Source organism: Squalius cephalus, assembly GCF_949319135.1.
Source record: "Squalius cephalus genome assembly, chromosome: 8".
NCBI lineage: Eukaryota > Metazoa > Chordata > Actinopteri > Cypriniformes > Leuciscidae > Squalius > Squalius cephalus.
In genome coordinates, this window is record NC_137129.1 from 22,163,914 (window position 1) to 22,183,778 (window position 19,865).

Here is a 19,865-nt window from a genome sequence, read left to right on the forward strand (position 1 = left end):
TCTTTTTACTTTTCTTTCTTTAACTTTTCTTTCTTTCTTTCTTTTTAACTTTTCTTTCTTTCTAACTAATCTTTCTTTCTTTTTTCAAACTAATCTTTCTTTCTAACTAATCTTTCTTTCTAACTAATCTTTATTTTTTCAAACTAATCTTTCTTTCTAACTAACTAATCTTTCTTTCAAACTAATCTTTCATTCTTTCTAACTAATCTTTCATTCATTCTTTCTTTCTTTCTAACGAATCTTTCTTTCATTCTTTCTTTTTTCAAACTAATATTTCTTTCTTTCTTTCTTCAAACTAATCTTTCTTTCTTTCTTTCTTTCTAACTAATCTTTCTTTCTTTCTAACCAATCTATCTTTCTCTTTCTTTCTAACTAATCTTTCTTTCTTTCTAATCTTTCTTTCTTTCTAATCTTTGTTTTTTCAAACTAATCTTTCTTTCTAACTAATCTTTCTTTCTTTCTAACCAATCTATCTTTCTCTCTTTCAAACTAATATTTCTTTCTTTCTAACTAATATTTCTTTTTTCTTTCTTTCCTTTTTCTAACTAATCTTTCTTTCTTTTTTCAAACTAGTCTTTCTTTCTTTCTTTTTTCAAACTAGTCTTTCTTTCTTTCTTTATTTCAAACTAATCTTTCTTTATTTCTTTATTTTTTTCAAACTAATCTTTCTGTCTTTCTAATCTTTCTTTCTTTCTTTCAAACTGATCTTTCTTTCTAACTAATCTATCTTTCTTTCTTTTTAACTCATCCATCTTTCTATCTATCTTCCTTTCTTTCTTTCTAACTATTCTTTCCTTTTCACTTTTCTTCCTTTCTAACTATTCTCTTTTTACTTTTCTTTCTTTAACTTTTCTTTCTTTCTTTCTTTTTAACTTTTCTTTCTTTCTAACTAATCTTTCTCTTTCTTTTTTCAAACTAATCTTTCTTTCTAACTAATCTTTCTTTCTAACTAATCTTTATTTTTTCAAACTAATCTTTCTTTCTAACTAACTAATCTTTCTTTCAAACTAATCTTTCATTCTTTCTAACTAATCTTTCATTCATTCTTTCTTTCTTTCTAACGAATCTTTCTTTCATTCTTTCTTTTTTCAAACTAATATTTCTTTCTTTCTTCAAACTAATCTTTCTTTCTTTCTTTCTAACTAATCTTTCTTTCTTTCTAACCAATCTATCTTTCTCTTTCTTTCTAACTAATCTTTCTTTCTTTCTAATCTTTCTTTCTTTCTAATCTTTGTTTTTTCAAACTAATCTTTCTTTCTAACTAATCTTTCTTTCTTTCTAACCAATCTATCTTTCTCTCTTTCAAACTAATATTTCTTTCTTTCTAACTAATATTTCTTTTTTCTTTCTTTCCTTTTTCTAACTAATCTTTCTTTCTTTTTTCAAACTAGTCTTTCTTTCTTTCTTTTTTCAAACTAATCTTTCTTTCTAACTAATCTTTCTTTCGTTCTTTCTAATATTTCTTTTTCTTTCTAACCTTTCTTTCTTTCAAACTAATATTTCTTTCTAACTAATATTTTTCTTTTTTCTTTCTTTTTTCTAACTAATCTTTTTTTCAAACTAATCTTTCTTTTTTCAAACTAGTCTTTCTTCTTTCTTTCTTTCTTTTTTCTAACTAACTAATCTTTCTTTCTTTCTAATATATCTTTCTTTCTAACTAATCTTTCTTTCTAACCAATCTATCTTTCTTTCTTTCTAACTAATCTTTTTCTTTCTAACTAATCTTTCTTTCTAACTATTCTTTCTTTTTTAACTAATATTTCTTTCTTTCTAACTGATCTTTCTTTCATTCTTTCTTTTTTCAAACTAATCTTTCTTTCTTTCTAACTAATCTTTCTTTTTTCTTTGTAACTAATTTCTTTTTCTATCTAATCTTTCTTTCTTTTTTGCAAACTAATCTTTCTTTCTAACTAATCAATCTTTCTTTTTTTTCAAACTAATGTCTTTCTAACTAATCTTTCTTTCTTTCTTTCTAACTAATCTTTCTTTTTTCTTTCTTTTTCCTAACTAATCTTTTTTTCAAACTAGTCTTTTTCTTTTTCTAACTAACTAGTCTTTCTTTCTTTTTTCTAACTAACTAGTCTTTCTTTCTTTCTTTTTTCAAACTAATCTTTCTTTCTAACTAATCTTTCTTTCTTTTTTCAAACTAATCTTTCTTTCTAATATATCTTTCTTTCTATCTTTTTTCAAACTAATATTTCTTTCTAACTAATCTTTCTTTTCTTTCTAACTAATCTTTCTTTCTAACTAATCTTTTTCTAGCTAATCTTTCTTTCTTTAACTATTTCTTTCTTTCTAACTAATCTTTCTTTTTTCAAACTGATCTTTCTTTCTAACTAACTAATATTTTTCTTTTTTCTTTAACTAGTCTTTCTTTCTTTCTAACCAATTTATCTTTCTTTCTTTCTAATTAATCTTTCTTTCTAACTATTCTTTCTTTTTTAACTAATATTTCTAACTAAGCTTTCTTTTCTACAAACTAATCTTTCTTTCTTTCTAACTAATCTTTCTTTTTTCAAACTAATCTTTCTTTCTAACTAATCTTTCTTTCTTTTTCATTCTTTTTTCAAACTAATCTTTCTTTCTAACTAATCTTTCATTCTTTTTTCAAACTAATCTTTCTTTCTTTCTTTTTTCAATCTTTCTTTTTTCAATCTTTCTTTTTTCAATCTTTCTTTCTTCAATCTAATCTTTCTTTCTAACTAATATTTTTCTTTTTTCAAACTAATATTTCTTTCTAACTAATCTTTCTTTTTTATTCTTTTTTTCAAACTAATCTTTCTTTCTCTATTTCAATCTAATCTTTCTTTCTAACTAATATTTCTCTTTTTTCAAACTAATATTTCTTTCTTTCTTTCTAACTAAACTCTCTTTTGAACCTATCTATCTATCTATCTTTCTTTCTTTCTTTCTAACTAATCTTTATTTCTTTCTTCCTAATATTTCTTTACTAGAAACATGGTAAATCATGTTAAACCATGCTAGAACAGTTTAAAACTTTTTCAACCTTTCTGGCTAGGCTTTTTCAAGCCAACTTAAAGTTTGTCTACGAACTTTACCATCTAGTTATAAATTATAAACGCAAAAAACTGCAATAGAAAAATAATGTAAAATTGATAATGGTGTATATATTATAGAATTTACTATGAAACAGATTTTGTAATATGAAAAAAAGATATTAAATACCACAAATTAAGTACAGTTGTATGTTTGCTCTCTTGAAGCCACACACGCACGTATACACACACACACACACACATAGGTTGCTATTACGAATTCTTAAATGGGTTTGAATATTAAATGCCATTGCCAAGTCTGAGCTGCAAGACTTTTCATTTCAATTGAGGTGAAAATTGATCTCTCTAGAGACGTCTAAAGTTATATAGGCACGCCGAGGGAAACACCACAGAAATAACTGACCATCATGGGAGAATCTAAGAGTATCCACTGTACTTCCGTACAGTGGATATGATGCATCATATATCACACATGTGATGTATCTTGTGAATCTATTGTTTTTCCTTTTCATGTTTGGTATCATTTTAAATGTCTTACTGCGATTGGTAAAATGGTCTTAATTTCATTGCAGTCATTGGTATTATGAGAAAGATTGAAAACTTAGGAGAATTCTGTTCTCCTCTTTGGGTGATGTCTCTTCAAGATATCTCCCCTCTCCCCTGAAACCAGGTGCTACCCCCTGGGGTACATGAATTGACCCAAAACAACTCTAAAAAATATTGGTATAACCTTTTTGTTTTGGTCTGGGTATTTAAGGGGAAGTGGCAGAGCAGACTTTGGGAACCTGTAACCAGGAAAAAAACCCATACAGTGCTGTTTCAGTGTTTTCCCGTTGGAAAACACTCACATGCCACTGCATGTCTCTGTCAGGAATGCATTGTTTACTTTAGAGTCATCTTGGAGTAATTGATCTCATGTTTTTATTATTTCTGAATTTGTTAATGAGTTTACTTAGGACTGTATTGCACTGGTTCAAACTATCTGTGCTCGCACTGGTGTGTCAGTCAGAACACAGGAGACAGGAATCAGAAGTAACAGTTTAATTAAGTCCAGCATGAATAATCAGCACAATGAACGGCACAGTCAGACCACAGAGCATTGCATGGAATTATCTTATCAGACGTGGTATCTGAGGTAGTATGTTGTGTGGTCTGAAACAGTGCATAATAAACAATAATTAGCTAATATCAAACATTTCCATCATAATTAACAACTGGCATTTATCCCAATATCGTTATAAACATAACATTACTTACAGTAATACCGATTTTTACCACTTGGTGGCGCATAGCGCTCATAAACGGAATTATCCGAAATGTCTTTTGCTGAGTAATTACACAATAAGCTAACACATATAATTACAGAATGACGATCTATACATTATTCAAACATACATTTATACACAGGGAAAGCATTAATCAGTGATCAGTATTATACTGAACTCAAGTGTATTTGGAATATACATATTAAATGAACATCTTAGGCTAGACCCTAGGATAGTCGTCACCTCATAGACAAACGAACTCACGATGTTTTGATTATTCATCGTATGTTTCACTCAATAGAAAACACTCATTAAATTACTTACATGGTATCGTTGACACACAACTTAAACATCCACTTTGACCATGACAGTTAAGTTCAGTGCTGGAGAAACTCAAGTGGTACCTAGCATGGTCGCTCATCAGGAACAGAAAGTGACTGACGTAATGGAGTAACAACTGATCTGATTGGTTGTTCCTTCCCAACAGAATTGGCTTTTAATCATGTCCTTTTATAATTGGCATGATACGTTTTTACCTGACAAATAAATGTTACATCTTGATTTATTCTAAAGTATTCTGAAATCATTATTCGTAGTAGATTAATGTGTTGTCTGGTGTTTCCGCAAAGCTACTCCAGTATAGACCAAACCGAAGGCACTAATGAATGGAGCATGTGGCACATCATTAAGGAGACCTTCCGATTTAAAATAGTTTGCACTGCATCCTCTGACCATTTCAGAACTGGCTACGTTTGTGATCGTGATCGCACATTTGCGATGTGACGTCTCAAAACGATACCGGGTCCTGAATGAATAAAGCATTCAAATCAAATCAAATCAAATCAATAATTGAAAATATGGGATACCCAGAATAATCAAAGATCTAAATTAATTCATAATCAATATTATTATTTTCTAATAAGAAACACAATCTAAATTGAAATTGAAATTGTAGTCAGATTAAGCATAGAGCTAAAGTAATGTTGAAACTAAATTCTAATAAATTAAGTGAACTTAACTGGAGTGCTGAAAAGACATACACGCATTATACCTTCGCCCAGACCGTTGGACTCTTGATTCTAAACTGAACTCAAATGGCACTGAGCATTGTGTAAGAGAGAAACATAAACCACTTAATTGGGGAAATTGAAAGATGCAAAATAAGATACAATAGTGTTTTGCCAGATGAGAAGTTTTTTTTCTAATTATCATTTTTTTACTACTTTAATTCATTTTACTCTTAATTCATTCCTTTTATAACTGTTTTAATTTTCCTTGCTTTTATTTTGTGCTTATTTTTATTCCTTTCTATGTAAAGCACTTTGAATTGCCATAGTGTATGAAATGTGCTATAAAAATAAACTTGCCTTGCCTTGCCAAGAGCCACTCTACTTGAGTATGTGTAAATATTTGCAGTTCAGGAAATACTTCGGCATCTGTATTTTGAGGCTTAAATACCACAACACAGAAATATGAGGACAATGGAATATGAGGTTGAACAACAGATAGAGCTGCGTATCGCCTGTGTAATGGTGGTTGGAAAAGCTGTGCCTTTATGATCGTTGTAGTGATGTTGTGTATATTAGGAAGTGGAGATGAGGCACTGAAAGCTGATACAATAAGAAGCTAATCTGTATTTTTAAAACCAAATTCTCCCTTTAGTCTCATCAACGATTTGGACATCAAATGTTTTAACTTCCAGCGCTTTGGAAAAGAGTTTGCCAAACAACTCAAGCTGAGTCCAAACTCCTTTATCCAGTTGGCGATTCAGCTGGCCTACTACCGGTGAGGCTTTCAGAGAAACTGTTCTGTCATCCAGTAACAACAGATAATGAAATGAATTAATAAATTGCATGTTTGGTCCCTGTTCTCTGCTAGAGTTCACAATGAAGTGTGTGCAGCCTGTGACATCGCCTCTCTGAGGATGTTCAGGGGAGGACGAACAGACTACATCCGTTCTCCGACCAATCAAATGCTGAGCTTCATACAGGCCTTTGATGATGATGCAGTTTCTGTGAGTAATTAGGATGGTGGAGAGGAGACCAAATGAGAAATGAATCACATTTATGGGTAACACTAATCATTAAATGTGTCTGTTTGCATGGATTTAAGAGGGAAGCCAAAGTACAGCTGCTGAGAGAGGCTGTTGATGCCTACAGCATCCTCACAGAACAGGTGAAGAACTAACAGGATTGCATGTGAAAGATCCTAATTTATGTTGACTGCATAATGAGTGCCATTTTTGATCAGTCGCTGATGGGGCAGGGCATAGACCGCCACCTGTTGGGTCTTAAACTTCAAGCCATTGAGGAAGGGCTTAGTGTGCCCAGAATTTTCATGGACACGGCCTATGGACTTGCGACTCACTGGAAACTCCGAACAGGACAGGTAACTGTTGAAAAAAAAAAGAAACTGTAATATTTAGCATGAATGGGCATAAATTATATTTTGAATAGAAAAAATGCAGTACAAACAGATTTTTTGTGTCACATGTTAACAGGGCATTAAATATTGCATGCTATATCTTTATTTTGACCATTTATTGTGATGATGTGGGTAGGCAACTGTATCAATTTTTTATCTTGCTGAAGCTTTTATCACGGTATACGGTATTATCACAATATTGTAATGTTGCAAAAAAAAAGTGTTTTCATACTATAAACAGATTGAATACCTTTTTTTCTTATAACAAAAAAAACCTGAATATTTAAATACAATAAAACTATACACACAAAATAAAATAAACAAATATTTCAAACAGATTAAAGTGCAAAATAATTATAAAGAACAATAGGTAACACTTTGCAATAAAGTCTCATTAGTTAACACATATTAACCCATTAACAATGAGCAATAGCTACATTTGTTGCATAAGTTATTATTCTTTGATAACGTTAGTTACTCATTGTTAGTTCATGTTAGCTCAGGTTTTTATTTTTAATAATGTATTATTAAATGTTAAAAACTAACATTAACTAAGGCTAATAATGCTTTAAAATTATTTTTCATTGTCAGTTTATGTTAACTAATGAATTAACTAATGTCAACTAATAAAGTCTTATTGTAAAGTTTTACCAAACAATAATAAGAAATCAGAACATTTTCAATCAATATCTAGCGCATGTTGTAGTCCTGATTAAAAAAAAAAAATTAAGTTTGAAAATAAATAGCCTATTATATCTATATAAGTATTTGGTGCTGTGATAAACACCATTGCGAATACAAATATCTGAATGGTTGTTTAGAAATTCTGTTCATAAACAAAGTAGCGCAGCTGCTTAGTTTAAGGGGTCACAGGGCTAACGGCTGCATGTCTGCTGTTCCTTCAGCGCCATCTGCTGAGTGAATGTGCATTTTCATTTTAACCAGTTGATGGAAAAGTATTCTTAAAATGCCTTCTACAAATAGTAATAAATAATTATTCACTGTATTTTAATGTGCCCACTATAACAATACCGTGCATGGTCATTATTGTGATATATCATATTACCATATATCGGCACATCTAGATGTGGGACTTCCATGTGTCATTAATCAGAAGTTAACTTGAACTATACTGGAATGTGTATTGATGCCACTCCAAGATCAGTGTGTAAATAACAGAATTTTCTTTCTTCTTTTCTTCTTTTTTTGTGCTCTATCAGTTTAAGAGGGGGGAGGGGGTGTATGTGGTTGTGCCGTTTCATTCTTCTAGTTAGTAATGAAAAATTAAAGAAAAGTCACACAAAGAGGGTGCTTGGGAGGAGTTGGAGTTTATCCCAATGCCTTGGGTCAAAGGCAGAGAAACACCATGGACAGATGCCCAGTCCATCACAGTTGTTATAGGGTCATATATCAACTAAATAAACAAAATGCCCCTCTCTTTTTTACTTTCATCTATACTCTTAATTTTCATTCATCCCAATATTGAGAGTGTTAGAGGTGTTAGAGGCTCTGTCATATTCTGTGATTGTTTCTGAAGAGCGCAAGCCCTCATGCATTGCGCTGCATGTTTGAAAAACAGACTGAATGAAGGTGACTTGACTTGAATGAACGGAACGTCAAAACATCCCAGTGCTGTATGGCCAGATGATAACGCAAACTAAATTTCTCAGCTGGATAAAACAAACCAGCATCATGCTAGTAAAGTTTTGATGGATGGGGTATGCAATCAAGGTAAAGGTGATTGCGGTGATGTATAGGAGTTGTACAGTAAGTACGCGTGAGTCTGTTATTATTGATGCGCAAACAAACTGTTTATATGCGCTCTTGATGCACTGATCGCACATTGTATTTATGCAGACAAAGTTCAGTACATTCACTTTGTTTCCAAACACCTTCACTCAGGATAATGTTTTTATCTGTCATGTGTATGTTGCGGTGTTTAGTAGTTCTGAATGGATCTGTGCACAGTAGTAGGCATATGCAGTCAGGCAGACATGGGCAGTATTTCATCCATCCATCCATCCATCTTCTACCGCTTATCCGGGACCGGGTCGCGGAGGCAGCAGTCTAAGCAGGGATGCCCAGAGTTCCCTCTCCCTAGACACTTCCTCCAGCTCTTCCGGGGGGACACCGAGGCGTTCCCAGGCCAGCCGGGAGACATAGTCTCTCCAGCGTGTCCTAGGTCTTCCCCGGGGTCTCCTCCCGGTGGGACATGCCCGGAACACCTTCCCGGGAAGACGTCCAGGAGGCATCCGGAAAAGATGCCCGAGCCACCTCAACTGACCCCTCTCGATGTGGAGGAGCAGCGGCTCTACTCTGAGCTCCTCCCGAGTGACCGAGCTTCTCACCCTATCTCTAAGGGATCGCCCAGCCACCCTGCGGAGAAAGCTCATTTCGGTCGCTTGTATCCGGGATCTTGTCCTTTCGGTCATGACCCACAGCTCATGACCATAGGTGAGAGTAGGAACGTAGATTGACCGGTAAATCGAGAGCTTCGCCTTGCGGCTCAGCTCCTTCTTCACCACGACAGACCGGTACAGGGACCGCATTACTGCAGAAGCTGCACCGATCCGCCTGTCAATCTCCCGTTCCATCCTTCCCTCACTCGTGAACAGGACCCCAAGATACTTGAACTCCTCCACTTGAGGCAGGAGCTCTCCACCAACCTGAAGCGGGCAAACCACCCTTTTCCGACTGAGAACCATGGCCTCGGATTTGGAGGTGCTGATTCTCATCCCAGCCGCTTCACACTCGGCTGCAAACCGTCCCAGTGCATGCTGGAGGTCCTGGTTTGATGAGGCCAGCACGACAACATCATCCGCAAAGAGCAGAGATGAAATCGTGTGGTCCCCAAACCTGACCCCCTCCGGCCCCTGGCTGCGCCTAGAAATTCTGTCCATAAAAATTATGAACAGAACCGGCGACAAAGGGCAGCCCTGCTGGAGTCCAACATGCACCGGGAACAAGTCTGACTTACTGCCGGCAATGCGAACCCCATACTCCCAGAGCACCCTCCACAAGATGCCGCGAGGGACACAGTCGAATGCCTTCTCCAAATCCACAAAGCACATGTGGATTGGTTGGGCAAACTCCCATGAGCCCTCCAGCACCCTGTAGAGGGTATAGAGCTGGTCCAGTGTTCCACGACCGGGACGAAAACCACACTGTTCCTCCTGAATCCGAGGTTCTACTATCGGCCGGATTCTCCTCTCCAGTACCCTGGCATAGACTTTCCCAGGGAGGCTGAGAAGTGTGATCCCCCTATAGTTGGAGCACACCCTCCGGTCCCCCTTCTTGAAAAGAGGGACCACCACCCCGGTCTGCCAGTCCAAAGGCACTGTCCCCGACCGCCACGCGATGCTGCAGAGGCGTGTCAGCCAAGACAGCCCCACAACATCCAGAGACTTGAGGTACTCAGGGCGGATCTTGCCACCGAGGAGTTTCTTGACTACCTCGGTGACTTCAGCTTGGGTGATGGACGAGTCTGCCTCCAAGCCCTCAGCCTCTGCTTCCTCAATGGAAGACGTGACGGCGGGATTGAGGAGATCCTCGAAGTATTCCTTCCACCGTCCGGTGATATCCCCAGTCGAGGTCAACAGCTGCCCACCTCCACTGTAAACAGCATTGGTAGGGCACTGCTTCCCCCTCCTGAGGCGCCGGACGGTTTGCCAGAATCTCTTCGAGGCCGACCGATAGTCCTTCTCCATGGCCTCACCGAACTCCTCCCAGGCCCGAGTTTTTGCCTCCACAACCACCCGGGCTGCAGTCCGCTTGGCCCGTCGGTACCCATCAGCTGCCTCAGGAGTCCCACAAGCCAGCCAGGCCCGATAGGACTCCTCCTTAAGCTTGACGGCATCCCTTACTTCCGGTGTCCACCACCGGGTTCGGGGATTGCCGCCTCGACAGGCACCGGAGACCTTATGGCCACAGCTCCGAGTGGCCGCATTGACAATGGAGGTGGAGAACATGGTCCACTCGGACTCAATATCTCCAGACTCCCTCGGGATCTGGTCGAAGCTCTGCCGGAGGTGGGAGTTGAAGATCTCTCTGACAGGAGATTCGGCCAAACGTTCCCAACAGACCCTCACAGTACGTTTGGGTCTGCCGAGTCTGTCCAGCTTCCTCCCCTGCCATCAGATCCAACTCACCACCAGGTGGTGATCAGTTGACAGCTCCGCCTCTCTCTTCACCCGAGTATTCAAGACATACGGCCGGAGGTCGGATGAAACGACCACAAAGTCGATCATCGACCTCCGGCCTAGGGTGTCCTGGTGCCATGTGCACTGATGGACACCCTTATGCTTGAACATGGTGTTCGTTATGGACAAGCTGTAACTAGCACAGAAGTCCAATAACAGAACACCACTCGGGTTCAGATCAGGGGGGCCGTTCCTCCCAATCACGCCCCTCCAGGTGTCACTGTCGCTGTCCACGTGGGCGTTGAAGTCCCCCAGTAGAACGACGGAGTCCCCAGTCGGAGCACTTTCCAGCACCCCTCCCAGAGACTCCAAGAAGGCCGGGTACTCTGCACTGCCGTTCGGCCCGTAGGCACAAACGACAGTGAGAGACCTATCCCCGACCCGAAGGCGCAGGGAAGCGACCCTCTCGTTCACCGGGGTGAACTCCAACACATGGCGGCTGAGCTGGGGGGCTATAAGCAAACCCACACCAGCCCGCCACCTCTCACCATGGGCAACTCCAGAGTGGTGAAGAGTCCATCCTCTCTCGAGGAGTGTGGTTCCAGAGCCCAAGCCGTGCGTAGAGGTGATCCCAACTATCTCTAGTCGGAATCTCTGAACCTCACGCACAACCTCAGGCTCCTTCCCCGCCAGAGAGGTGACGTTCCATGTCCCTAGAGCTAGATTCCGCATCCAGGGATCGGGTTGTCTAGGCCCCTGCCTTCGACTGCCGCCTGATCCACTTAGCACCGGTCCCTTACGGTCCCTCCTGCAGGTGGTGGGTCCACGGGAGGGTGGCCCCACGTCGCTCCTTTGGGCTGAGCCCGGCCGGACCCCATGGGGGAGGCCCGACCACCAGGCGCTCGCATACGAGCCCCAACCCCGGGCCTGGCTCCAGGGTGGGGCCCCGGCTGCGCCATACCGGGCGACGTCACGGTCCTCGTTTTTTTTGCATCATAAGGGTTTTTGAACCGCTCTTAGTCTGACCCGTCACCTAGGACCTGTTTGCCTTGGGAGACCCTACCAGGGGCATATAGCCCCAGACAACATAGCTCCTAGGGTCATTCAGGTACTTAAACCCCTCCACCATGGTAAGGTGGCAGTTCAAGGAGGGGGGCAGTATTTCAATGTGGCAGTTCAAGGAGGGGGGCAGTATTTCAATTAAATGTATTTTAAATACGTATTTAATTACTTTAGTGTATTTTGTAATTTGTATTTTGCAGGTGTGGAAAAAATAAAATGTAGTTTGTAACAAAATATTTTGAGGGAGTGTATTTAGAGTATTTCAAATACTTAAATACTTAAAAAAAATCACCTTATGCTTATCACCATAGTAAATGATTTTGCCATATTTTCGGTCTGATGTTGGCAATGGCAATGTCCAGGTTAGATGCACGAAAATCACGTGACACCCTGTAGACCAGGCTCCCTCCAAGAAGTGAATGAGTTTTGAACATAGGAGAAGAAGTGGCGCTGCTCCTCTTAAAAACTGCATTAAGGTAAAGTGTTTTGTGAAAAATATACAGTCTACACACACATATATAGCAAAGCAGAGTTAGAGACCCTTCACTTCCTGGAGGACCCCAGAAAGGACCTGGCTTCACTGGACTCGTATCCACTAATCAAGCTGTTCTTCGTGAGATTCAGCACCACTCTGCCATCATCAGTACCAGTTGAGCGTCTCTTTTCTTTTGCAGGCATGGTCTACCGCCCTCATAGAAGGGGATTAACTCCTGAATTATTGGAGAAGTTGGTTGTACTTAAAAAACAACTAGCCTAAATGACAATGGTTTAGTTTTCTCTTTTGTAGCATAGTTGTGTTATTGCTACTATTTCTGTCATTGACCTTTCAATAAAGTCCCTCATTAAAGCTGTTAGTGCACATAACATAAATATAGATTTATGGCTGTTTCCCCTCCCTTAGCCAGTGCTGAGGAAATGTCTCTCTATGCTTATTCAAGCCTTAAGGCACGAGTAGAGTAACGGTGATAATATGGCTACGTAGCCTACATCAAACACGTTTTGCTATTAAGGGCAGCCTACCACACCATTGATGTGAACTTAGCTATACATGCCATTTACGTCAGAGGAGCTATTTCAGGCCCTGTAGAGATTTAGGCCTTGTCCACACGGACACGGGTATTTTTATAACCGTGACTTTTTTTACGCGGTTCGGCCATTCGTCCACACGGAAACGCAGTATCAGGTCACTGAAACCGAACATTTTTGAAAACCCCTGCCAGGGTGAGGACTTTCAGAAACGCCGGTTGCAGTGTTGTCGTGTAGACAGTAAAACCGGGGTTTTTGCTTCTGATTCAGGCTTCTGATTGGCCAACGTGGCTTTACGATTAGGGTTATATCGCTGCCTGCTGGTGTGGCATGCTCTTGACAGCGTGTTTTTGCGTTTTCATGTAGGCGGAGATTTCTTTTAAACCGAGCATGCGTGGACGGGATTTTTTTTAAAACGCAGGAGGAAAAACTCCGGTTATAAAAATACCCGTGTCCGTGTGGACTTGGCCTTAGTGAAATGGCCATGCTTTTTTATTTTGCTACTTCGCTATTTTGAATTTACACATTTCTCATATTTGTGTTATTGCTACTATTTGTGTTATTGACCTTTCAGTAATAAAAAAAAGACTTAAGATTATTGTGAGAGTATTTTTGTATTTTCAAAATACTAATTACTTGTATTTTATTTAAATACATTTTTCACATCAGTATTTAGGGCCCAAGCCCTGAAAGGGCGAAGGCCCTATTGTTTTCGTAAGGATTATTAGGGCCCAAGCCCTGAAAGGGCGAAGGCCCTATTGTTTTCGTTAGGATTATTTGTTATTATTAGGGCCCAAGCCCTGAAAGGGTGAAGGCCCTATTGTTTTCGTTAGGATTATTTGTTATTATTAGGGCCCAAGCCCTGAAAGGGCGAAGGCCCTATTGTTTTCGTTAGGATTATTATTATTATTATTAGGGCCCAAGCCCTGAAAGGGTGAAGGCCCTATTGTTTTCGGTAGGATTATTTATTATTAGGGCCAAAGCCCTGAAAGGGCGAAGGCCCTATTGTTTTCTTAAGGATTATTAGGGCCCAAGCCCTGAAAGGGCGAAGGCCCTATTGTTTTCGGTAGGATTATTCTTTATTAGGGCCCAAGCCCTGAAAGGGCGAAGGCCCTATTGTTTCCGGTAGGATTATTAGGGCCCAAGCCCTGAAAGGGTGAAGGCCCTATTGTTTTCGGTAGGATTATTTATTAGGGCCCAAGCCCTGAAAGGGCGAAGGCCCTATTGTTTTCGGTAGGATTATTTATTAGGGCCCAAGACCTGAAAGGGCGAAGGCCCTATTGTTTTCGGTAGGATTATTAGGGCCCAAGCCCTGAAAGGGCGAAGGCCCTATTGTTTTCGTAAGGATTATTAGGGCCCAAGCCCTGAAAGGGCGAAGGCCCTATTGTTTTCGGTAGGATTATTATTATTAGGGCCCAAGCCCTGAAAGGGCGAAGGCCCTATTGTTTTCGGTAGGATTATTTATTATTATTATTATTAGGGCCCAAGCCCTGAAAGGGCGCAGAGCCCTATTGTTTTCGGTAGGATTATTAGGGCCCAAGCCCTGAAAGGGCGAAGGCCCTATTGTTTTCGGTAGGATTATTTGTTATTAGGGCCCAAGCCCTGAAAGGGCGAAGGCCCTATTGTTTTCGGTAGGATTATTTGTTATTATTAGGGCCCAAGCCCTGAAAGGGCGAAGGCCCTATTGTTTTCGGTAGGATTATTGTTTATTATTAGGGCCCAAGCCCTGAAAGGGTGAAGGCCCTATTGTTTTCGTTAGGATTATTAGGGCCCAAGCCCTGAAAGGGCGGAGGCCCTATTGTTTTCGTAAGGATTAAAAAAAATTTTTTTTTTTTTTTCTTCATTATTTTTTTTTTTTTTGCCTTTTTGCCACTTTTGGGGCCCTTAACATGCTCAAAAACTCTTGAAATTTTGCACACACGTCAGAACCTGCGGCCATCAGGGCCGGGCTGAAGCTGGTACCGGGGCGTGGCAGGGGGGCTCGACAGCGCCCCCTGGAATGGGGTCCGAAAACTTGGTCCATGAATCAAACACGCTTGCATGTAATAATATGAAACTCAGTACACATATAGATCTCATCGGGCCGAACAACTTTCGTGCTCTAAGTTTTACAAAAGCCCAACAGGAAGTCGGTTATTATACGTTGTTTGGAAAACGCATACAATGGAATGTGAAATACTCCTCCTAGGGATTTCATCCGATCGCCACCAAACTCGGTGAGAATAAAGTCAAGACATTGAGGATGAATTCTTGCGAACAGATTTTTGATATCTCGAACGGTTTGGCCGTGGCGAGGAAACGAATTTATGGCGAATAATGGGACACAGGAAGTGTGTTATAACTTCTGCATACATTGACTGATCTTGATGAAACTTCAGCAGTGTATTCGTTGTAAGAGGCCGATCACATGGATGTGACTATTGTGAGTCAAAGTTATAGCGCCACCAACTGGCAGCAGGAAGTGTGTCACTTTCAAAATGCTTTGAAGTCACCCTCTTACTTTTACCCGATTTGCTTCAAACTTTATGTGTATAATGTAAACACACGGCAGATGTAGACCTGTGAAAGGATTATTGATATCTTAGATACTGTTGCCGTGGCAACGCATCAAATTTTAATATTCTTTTCGGATGCGTTTGAGACTCTTAGCATGCTTGAAATTGGATGAAACTCGACAGACACATAACACTTATTAGCCAGTAGACATGTGAAAAGTTTCAGAAACGGGCGTGGCAGGGGGGCTCAACAGCGCCCTCTTGAACAGGGTCTGAAAACTTGGTCCATATATCAAACACGCTTGCATGAATTTATATGAAACTCGGTACACATATAGATTTCATCGGGCCGAACAACTTTCCCTCTGTCAAGTTTCACGCCAGCCCAACAGGAAGTCAGCTATTATGCGTTGTTTGAAAAACGCATGCTGTGGAATTTAATGTACTCCTCCTACAAAATTCATCCGATCCCCACCAAACTCGGTCAGCGTGAAGTCAAGACATTGAGGATGCTAAATTGCGGACGGACTTTTGATATCTCGAACGGTTTGGTCGTGGCGAGGAAACGAATTTATGGCGAGAAAAGAGAAACACAAAGTGTTATAACTTCTGCATACATTAACTGATCTTGATGAAACTTCAGCAGTGTGTTCGTGGTAAGAGGCCGGTCAGATGGATGTAACTATTGTGAGTCAAAGTTATAGCGCCACCAACTGGTAGCAGGAAGTGTGTCACTTTCAAAATGCTTTTGACAAAAGTGGGGGAGTTACCTTTACCCACAGTTACAAAAATCAGTACGCATATTGGTCTCATCGAGCCGGACAACTTTCTAATTTACAGTCGTTAGCTCCGAGCAACAGGAAGTCAGATATTTTGGCTTGAATGTGGATTTTTTGGATATGTCAGACCCTTGAGTTTTTAGCTACTCCTCCTAAGTGGTTTATTTTATTCACACCAAACTTTTTCAACATGATAAAAATACATTAAAGATATATATATATATATATATATATATATATATATATATATATATATATATATATATATATAGCTGCGAGCAGCGATGAAGGGCCTAAAGCCGGGGGCACCGCCACCCCGGTGCCTTTAGGTAACTAAAGGCACCGGGGTTGCGGTGCCACCGGCTTGGGCCCGTAATCGCTGCTCGCAGCTATATTTAGGGCCCGAGCACCGATGGTGTGAGGACCCTCTTGGAATTGCTCTGTTTATTATTATTATTATTATTATTATTAGGGCCCGAGCACCGATGGTGTGAGGACCCTCTTGGAATTGCTCTGTTTATTATTATTATTATTATTATTATTATTATTATTATTATTCTTCTTCTCCGCATTTAATTGCATTTTTGAGGGCCTAAACATGCTCGAAAACTCACAAAACTTTGCACACGCGTCAGAACTGGCGAAAATTTACATCTGATATAGGTTTCAGAATTGGATGGGGCAAAATGGCTCGATAGCGCCACCTATAAAAGTTCAACGGAGTGCGCCTCCCGCAACGTTCCACGTACGTGCACGAAATTCGGTACATACATGTAATGACCTATTACCTACAAAAAAGTCTCTTGGAGCATAGCCCTAAACACAACAGCAAGTCAGCCATTTTGAACTTCCTCCCAGATTTTTGTGCAGTTTTTGCCATTTTCAGGCCTCGTACTTTAACGAACTCCTCCTACAGTTTTAATCTGATCATCTTCAAATTTGGTGAGTGTAATCTTAAGGCCTTTGCGACGTTAAATTGCGAAGATCTTGAGTTTTCGTCGAAGGGCGGGTCCTCGGCGGCCTGACAAATTTTGATATTTCGCCATGAAACAGGAAGTTGCTGTAACTCAGGCATGGAATGTCCAATCTGCCCCAAACTTCACACATTTGATAAGAGTTCTGTCCTGAACACATGACCATGCTCATATTCAGTTATAGTCATAGCGCCACCTGCTGGCAACAGGAAGTGACATGTTTAACACTGTTATGGACTCCTAATAACATATAAAAAAGTGCCAGCAAGTGCTAAACATGCTAACAACATACTAGAAGCATGCTAAAACATGCTAGCAAACTCTTAGCTAAGTGCTAAAGCATGCTATTATTGCAATTAAATAGGAATTTGCTGTAACTCAGGCATGGAATGTCCAATCTGCCCCAAACTTCACACTTTTGATAAGCGTTCTGTCCTGAACATATCTACATGAGAATATTCAGTTATAGTAATAGCGCCACCTACTGGTAACAGGAAGTGTCATGTTTAACACGTTGATGCCATTCTAGCAACATGTTAAAAATGCCATTGACTTCTAAACATGCTAGAAACATGTTAAAACATGCTAGCAATACTTAGCTAAGTGCTAAAGCATGCTAATTCAATGAAACAGGATGTTGTTGTTACTCAAGAAGGCAATGTCCAATCTGCACCAAACTTCACACATTTAATAAACGTTCTGTCCTGAACACATGACCATGCTCATATTCAGTTACAGTCATAGTGCCACCTGCTGGCAACAGGAAGTGACATGTTAAACACTGTTGTGGACATATAAAAACATATAAAAAAAAGTGCCAGCAAGTGCTAAACATGCTAACAACATACTAGAAACATGCTAAAACATGCTAGCAAACACTTAGCTAAGTGCTAAAGCATGCTATTGCTGCAATTAAATAGGAATTTGCTGTAACACAGGCATGGAATGTCCAATCTGCCCCAAACTTCACACGTTTGATAAGAGTCATGGCCTGAACACATCTACATGAGAATATTCAGTTATAGTAATAGCGCCACCTACTGGCAACAGGAAGTGACATGTTTAACACGTTGATGCCGTTCTAGCAACATGTTAAAAATGCCATTGAGTTCTAAACATGTTAGAAACATATTAAAACATGCTAGCAATACTTAGCTAAGTGCTAAAGCATGCTAATTCAATGAAACAGGACTTTGTTGTTACTCAAGAAGGCAATGTACAATCTGCCCCAAACGTTACACGTTTGATAAGAGTTATCTCTTGAACACATGTCCATGCTCATATTTAGTTATAGTCATAGCGCCACCTGCTGGCAACAGGAAGTGACGTTTAACACTGTTCTTGACTCCTAATAACATATAAAAAAATGCCTACTGGCAACAGAAACTGACATGGTTAACACAGTAATGCAGTACTAACCACATAATTATTGTGTACTAAGCATGCTAGAAACAGACTAAACATGCTAGCAACACTTAGCTGAGTCATGAAGCATGCTATTATTACCATTATACAAAACATTTTGTAACTGACTTTGACATACTCTTACTATATATACCTCCTTAAATGTACATTTCCCAACCATGCTCTGTCTTCCTAAAGCCACCGAGTGTTGATGGCACGGGTGCGAGGGCCCTTTCATCGCTGCTTGCAGCTTTAATTAGGGCCCAAGCCCTGAAAGGGCGAAGGCCCTATTGTTTTCGGTAGGATTATTATTAGGGCCCAAGCCCTGAAAGGGCGAAGGCCCTATTGTTTTCGGTAGGATTATTATTATTATTATTATTATTATTATTATTATTATTATTATTTTGTCAACCTTTCGGCCACTTTTGGGGCCCTTAACATGCTCGAAAACTCTTGAAATTTTGCACACAGGTCAGAACCCGCGGCCATCAGGGCCGGACTGAAGCTGGTACCCGGGCGTGGCAGGGGGGCTCGACAGCGCCCCCTGGAACGGGATCCGAACACTTGTCCATAAATCAGACACGCTTGCATGTAATAATATGAAACTCGGTACACATATAGATCTCATCGGGCCGAACAACTTTCGTGCTCTAAGTTTTACGCCAGCCCAACAGGAAGTCGGCTATTTAGGGTTGTTTGGAAACGCATGCTGTGGAATTTAATGTACTCCTCCTAGGGAATTCATCGATTCGCCTCCAAACTCGGTGTGCATGAAGTCAAGACATTGAGGATGCTAAATTGCGGACGGATTTTTGATATCTCGAACGGTTTGGCCGTGGCGAGGAAACGAATTTATGGCGAAAAAATGAAACAGGAAGTGTGTTATAACTTCTGCATACATTAACTGATCTTGATGAAACTTCAGCAGTGTGTTCGTTGTAAGAGGCCGATGGCACAGATGTGACTATTGTGAGTCAAAGTTATAGCGCCACCAACAGGCAGCAGGAAGTACATCACTATTAAAATGCTTTGAAATCACTGTCTTATTTTTACCAGATTTGCTTCAAACTTTATGTGTACAATGTAGACACACGGCAGATGTAAACCTGTGAAAGGATTATTGATATCTTAGATACTGTTGCCGTGGCAACGCATCAAACTTTAATATTCTTTTTTTATGCTTTTGAGACTCTTAACATACTTGAAATTGCATGAAACTCGACAGACACATCACATTTATTATCCAGTAGACATGTGCAAAGTTTCAGAAACGGGCGTGG

At 39.9% G+C, this 19,865-nt stretch overlaps 1 protein-coding gene across 2 annotated transcripts in view; it reads left to right on the forward strand.

Annotated features, from left to right (window-relative positions):
- Positions 1-19,865, forward strand: part of cratb (carnitine O-acetyltransferase b) — a 184,124-nt gene that overhangs the window by 139,509 nt on the left and 24,750 nt on the right. For both annotated transcript variants that reach the window (XM_079878078.1, XM_079878077.1), the window contains exons 11-14: positions 5,945-6,067; positions 6,161-6,296; positions 6,395-6,457; positions 6,533-6,670. In XM_079878078.1, the coding sequence (XP_079734204.1) occupies positions 5,945-6,067; positions 6,161-6,296; positions 6,395-6,457; positions 6,533-6,670 (460 nt within the window). The remainder of the gene's footprint in view (positions 1-5,944; positions 6,068-6,160; positions 6,297-6,394; positions 6,458-6,532; positions 6,671-19,865) is intronic.